Genomic DNA, 6,450 nt, shown 5'->3' on the forward strand with positions numbered 1-6,450 from the left:
GATATCCAATCCATGCAATTAATCCAAATCAAATCCACATAACCAATCCAAAATACAAAACTCGTAGTTACCACTAAGCATCCATAAGTTTTGTTCTTAGTCTTACTAAAATCCAAACATTTTAGTTTCCAATCATTGTTATAGTATATCATTATCATCGTTGCATTGTTCTCAAGGTATATCATTCCTACATCAACTATTCTATCATCCTCATAATCATCAAATCAATCATTAGCTTTCAATTTAATAAGGGGAAAATCCACACCACTAATCCCATATCACATTTCCTAATTATTTAATAAATGTCTAAAGGAAAATTAAATTAAAGAGTCTCACAATGAAGTACATGAAAAATCCTCTACTTCTAACAAATGACATTCAAGTTGGAGTTTGTGTGAGCAAAAATGGAGACATGGAAGTTTCTAAAATGATACATGGAAGTTTCTCAAATGATAATTGCTTAGCAAAGACAACACCATGTATCCATCAACAAAACTAGCTAGAATAAAAAAAAAATGTGCTAAAAATGAAGTCTAGATGACCAATGGTCATCATGTGATCTTCGTGCGAACCACAATACTCATCTAGAATCTAACCGATAGTATGGGTGTTGCTCATGTTAGTTAGCTTAAGGTGCCATCAATGAAAATTATTCACCTCCACTAGTTTGACACCAAATAATGTAGTAGGATGGTGTCCATGTTGAATTTTGTTTTGTGCATTTCATTTGTAAGACACAATCTCAACCTCATTTTGATTTCACACTCATTGTTCAATTTGAATGGAATAGAAAGAAAAGCAAAAGTATCTCAACTCTTCTTAACACAATGGTGAGCTTAGATCTACTCACCCATTCATCCAAATTAACAGTGAGCTTAGATCTACTCTCTCATTCATTCCAACTAACTGAACAAAGCAATGTATATTGGTCCATTGGCAACCGCATGTTAATAAATCCTGCAAGGTCATTTTCATCCCCTAGCTCATTCCATGAGTAACGTGAATGTAAATGGTTGTAGTATACGTGTAGTTGCATAAGCAATGTAACTCGTTCAAAGAAAAATATTGAACCAATTACCATCTTAGCCATTGGCAATGAATGCAAAGTAACTCATGGATTAGTATGAATGAACAATTAAAGACATTAAATTTCCACAAGTCCATGTTATTGAATTTGAAAGCTTTTGGACTTGACTACATGACCTTATTTTATATCAACATTTCAGATCATACTCTATGATCCATCATCAAGATAAAGTGAGCAGAGAAGGCCATCATCAAGATAAAGTGAGCAGAGAAGGGAATGAATTGAGTAAATCGCAGAAAATGACCAACTTAAGTGGAGGGGAGTGATGTAACAGGGGACCAAGATAAAACAAATGGGAAAATTGAAAAGAGTTAACTTTAAACTTTAAAAATGAAAAGAAAAAGAGAAGAAAGAAAAATGAACAATGTTCTATCAGCTCCAATGTGTCCTTAATAGTGAATGTTAAGCAGTCCAAATGTGATTAACTAATCAAAGATACAGAAAAATCCTCATCTGGCTTAAACACATCCATGCCTCATGCCTCATGCTTCATGCTTCTTGTTTCGTGTTCTTATGATGCTACCATAAGAGAGTCTTCATTCTGGTCATCTTGCACTTATTTTATTGGATTGAACATTATCCCCTTCTGTACAATTATCTTCAACTTTTGTAACTTCTTAGCATAACATTATCTTCATTAGAGCTTAAAGGCTAAAAGGTTTAAAATATTTTCAGATTTTTTATCCTACTGAAAATTGTAGAGTGATACATATGTAGGCATCGACAATGATTGGACTAACCAGCTAAGCTCCATAACCTCTTTTACATAAGATTCTGTTTGTCATAAGCAATGATTAGGATTATACAGCTCAACACTACATTCTCGTATGCACAAAAAAATTGTTTTAATCAAGCTTGCTCTTGCTTGGTCATATGTAATATCCTGACAATTTCTTTAATAGATCAGATAAACAAAAGCATAGATAAACACACTTTTGTGGACATTTCTCTCATTCCAAATTCAGCTAAAATGAAGATAAAAGATGACAGTGATTGGAGCCAATGCTGCATTTATCTAGCTCCCAAAAATCACAGGAGTGAAATCCAGTTTTCGAAGTTACAATATAAAGATTGGACCAGTATGCATAACAGGTATCATATGCACCTTGGGAAATAGGTGGATCCTACATAACCTCCTGACATGGCTCTTCTTACGTTTGCTTCAAATGTCTTTGGACTCTCTCTCAATACCGCTGCAGCTTCATGGTTAAGAGGATCTTCATGATTTGGTTGCTACAAACAAATCACATTAATCATGGTAAGTACCATTCTTGAATATTGAGATATTCAATCACACAAACAGACAAATCCAATCCAAATTCATTGTGCCACGTTACAGGGTTTGATTAACAAAATAGGCATAAGTAATTACAAAGGGTCTTATAATCAAAATCTTTATGAAGTAGCAGTGACAGACATTAAACAAAACAATTATATGGAGTATCTTGAATATTCAATAACTCTACTTACCGTAAAAAGATGATACAACCCATAAATGATGGTGTTGATATTGAGTACAGGTTTCCAGTCTTCACGGAGAATATTAAGGCACACATTGCCTTCCAAATCAATATTCGGGTGGTAAACCTGCAAATTTGAGCACAATTCATGTAATAAGAAGAGCAAAAACCCAAAATTCACATCAACGTTTTCAAAATCTCCACTTAAACCAAAAAATTTCATTTTTAATTTTTAAAGAAATATGTTGAAAACCCTTACCTTTGTCTTGCATTTCACCTTTGCAGGCTCATGTGGGTAACTAGGAGGCACCTGAAAAGTGAACACAAAGGTGCCAGCTCTGCCATAGATTTGAGAGCAAGAGAAAATTAAATAAATATAGTTCTCACAAAAGTAATTCAATATAGCTTAGCTTGCCATGTTCCAGGACATTAGCATAAACCGGAAGGCTCAAATTTTAACTTACTGATAGTATCCTTCTTCAGGTTGATGCTTGATTTCGAAGTTCATAAGATCATTTTTTCCATTTGGAAAAGATATGTTGGTATTCTTGGTAAGGTTTAACTCACTGATATCTGCAAATTTTGGCGTAACAGAAGTTAATTATATTAGATCCCAGTAATTGAGAGCAAAAAGTAGATAGTGATCAAGTCTTGCAAACTTTTTCAAAATCAACATATGGAAAAGATATGTTGGTATTCTTAGTAAGGTTTAACTCACTGATATCTGCAAATTTTGGTGTAACAGAAGTTAATTATATTAGATACCAGTAATTGAGAGCAAAAGGTAGATAGTGATCAACTCATGCAAACTTTTTCCAAATCAACTTATAAGGTCTTCCATTTTTGTAGAGCCTAACTTATTTGCTATCGAAATTTATTACCACCATAACAAAAAGCAAGTAGAAATCAAATTTTATGAACAGAAAATGATTCTCATCTTCTAATCCTATATAAACTATCTTCCCAATCCAATCTCCAAAATATAATATCCTTCTTCCACTCCAACCATCTTACACTAAATCTAAGATTAATCAAATAAGCATTTAAGAAACAATTCCACATGGCATATATTCAAGCATTTGGAGATCCTCAATCATAGAAAGACATGCTTGAATATAACTAATTGGGGTAGGTTTCTATGACATAATTTTCCATGGCCAAATTACTAATTATATGGAAATGATATAATATATATATTTTTATTAATGTGTTGCTTATAGGATAAAAGTAGAGTAAGTTTCCATAAAACTCACAATCACATATTTATTGTAAATTGGGTTTCTATGTAAAGAAAGCTTCTTAATATATGTACCAACCTTTTTGCAACCGCAGTTCAGCAGGACTTTGCTTTTTGATTGGTGCTCTTCCAATGGCAGTATTTCGTGCTTCTCTCTGCTTTTCCTTTTCCTTAAAAAGCCTAATCATTCTGCGATCAATCAATTTTGTTACAAATATTTTCAAAATCCATGAAAAGAGAGATTAGTTTTCTTGATTTTTGGAAAAATGAAAACAATAGGGTAGCCACACATAAACTGAATCCTTAGCTCTATCAAGAAGGAACCAGGTTGACAAACTTACCCAATGCGTATCATTTGTAAACATGCCCCTAGTGATTGTAAATTACAAAGAACCTTATATGTCAGGAGCAAAGCGTATGTTTCTATTCAAAAGAATATCCCAGGTCTTATAGACACTTTTGTAACTTTATCTAACATGAGGCATTGACAAACTTATCAATATTTGTTTGTTTGAGTTTGCTTCCAAATACAATGTACCAAATTACGCACAACTTGCCCCAAATGGAATTTTTGAGAGGGTAATTACTCTCTTTCTCATGCTTATCCAATACATCTAACAAAGGTCATTAGCAAACTTATCCAATACTTGCTTTTGAATTGCTTTAAATTTTAGAACATGCTACAGCACGATACACAGAAATTTACCTCCCAAAATATGCCAGCTTTGAAGAGTATCTATTCAATCAAATGTCACCCAAATTTTGCAGTCTCATCCTTTTGCCTAAGACAGCTCTTTGGAAAACTCATCTGGTATTTAGTTTTGGTATGCACTTCCAAAAATGAAAAATCACACAAAATTATATACTCCATCAAAACTAATCCAGATCCTGCACCCAGTCTCTTCTCTTTATCAAACAAGTTCTTCCCCCAGACTGTATGGTCCCTTTATTTAACACAGCATTCAAAAACTTATCTAATATTTATTTTTAGATGTCCACTTCGCAAAATACGAAAAACATGTTATGCAGAACTTTGGTCAACATAAGGGTTATGTTTAAGGTGCATCTATTCCATCAAAATTTACCTGATTAGTGCAACCAGTCCCATCTTTTTATTTAACATGGATGATTGGAATGGCTATGCAATATGCTTCAAAAACACACTACCATATCATGCATAAGTTTAATTTACCAATGACAGGTTTCAGAGGTAATCTAAATTCCAATTCATCAAAATTCAACAGGGTCTGGACCAAGGCTTTTAGATGTTTTCTTCAAAATGCATCCCACAATGTTATCTACATATCTATTACATCAAAATTCAAACGGTTTTTGCAACCAGTATTATCCTTTTATCTACCATAGCTTTGTTGCAAATATCGAACATAGATCACAATATCGGTATCTATTTCATCAAAATTTGCATGGTCTCTGCAACAAATCTTATACTCTTTCCTGACACCATCATTTGGCAAACTTGGACAATATCCGTTTGCAATGTTAGATTCAAAACTTAATACAAATTATTATGCATAATTTCTTTTAAGGGGTATCTTTTCCATCAAAATTTCACTTGGATATCATGAACAGTCCCATCAATTTATCTCACAAAATAAACAGATTGAAATTCCTAAAAAATCGTATGCATTGTTTCTCTTTGATGTATTCTTCCTTTCATGTAAATTCTTAGGTTTAAAAGGAGTCACTTCAATCGAAAATTTGCACCTAGTCCCAGCTTTTTATCTAACCTGGGTTATCGGCAGATTTTTCCAATTTCTTCCTTAGATGTTTAATTCAAAAACACAGTGGACCATATTATGCACAGTTTTTCCGTTTTTCATTTTTCCATAACAATTAACTGAAAAACTTGCTTGCAATTTCACCCTTTTAACTAGCACTAGGTCAACCAGGAACAATCAGGCACATCCCATTGTAAGAGATATATAAGATTTTACTCAGCATGAAAAATAACACAATAACATGTAAGGCAGGTTGCAATCTGCTGTAAAATACTGGGTTAAGGGAGATTTATAACTGCCAATAGACCGACAGTTAATTTTTTACCATCCACTAAATCTAATATGAAAAAGAATGCTTTAATACCCCCAATATGCCCTAAAAACCGAACGGCTTGAAAACGCAGTGATTTAATTTCTTTTTGAAATCAAACAAAAACAGAACATAAATCCTATAGAGTAGAGCCCATACCTGATACAATAACAGTGCAGAGAATTCAATTTTTTCTTGGGCAGAAGGAGCCAGCAAAATAAGTATAAAAAGGGCAGCCGAAGATCAAATCCTGAAAGAATTTTTTGAAAGATCAGACCGAATTCGGATAAAGGGAAAAAGTCGGAATCAAACAACGCAATTCTCACTTTTCTTCAAGATAAAAGCACAGACCCTCTGATATGTTCTTCTTAAAATGTATGTTATGTTCTCCATTTCTGCCTTTTTAAATAGTGGGTTAGCTTAAAGGAGTTTAGTTACGTCTGTTGAAGGTGTTGGTATCTTTTCGTTTAAAATAAAACTAGCCATTGGACCCACAGGTTCAATGGGCACACTAATTTTTTTCAATTACAGTCCATTTTTTTAGAGAGAATTTTTCATGGTTAAAAACTTAAATTACATATATAAAATGTATGTATTTTATTAGTGCATTATAAGAG

At 33.2% G+C, this 6,450-nt stretch overlaps 1 protein-coding gene across 1 annotated transcript; it reads right to left on the reverse strand.

Moving 5' to 3' along the window:
• Window positions 1–1,817: 1,817 nt before the first annotated feature.
• On the reverse strand, window positions 1,818–6,225 carry LOC131048764 (NEDD8-conjugating enzyme Ubc12). Its single transcript, XM_057982833.2, has 6 exons — window positions 5,993–6,225; window positions 3,864–3,973; window positions 3,012–3,120; window positions 2,807–2,885; window positions 2,558–2,674; window positions 1,818–2,320 (listed from the first exon to the last, which is right to left on the reverse strand). The coding sequence occupies exons 2-6, from the start codon at window positions 3,970–3,972 to the stop codon at window positions 2,183–2,185; spliced, it is 552 nt and encodes a 183-aa protein (XP_057838816.1). The 5' UTR covers window position 3,973; window positions 5,993–6,225; the 3' UTR covers window positions 1,818–2,182.
• Between the last annotated feature and the right edge of the window lie 225 nt (window positions 6,226–6,450).

The sequence above is a fragment of the Cryptomeria japonica genome, chromosome 3 (genome assembly GCF_030272615.1).
Source record: "Cryptomeria japonica chromosome 3, Sugi_1.0, whole genome shotgun sequence".
Classification (NCBI taxonomy): domain Eukaryota; kingdom Viridiplantae; phylum Streptophyta; class Pinopsida; order Cupressales; family Cupressaceae; genus Cryptomeria; species Cryptomeria japonica.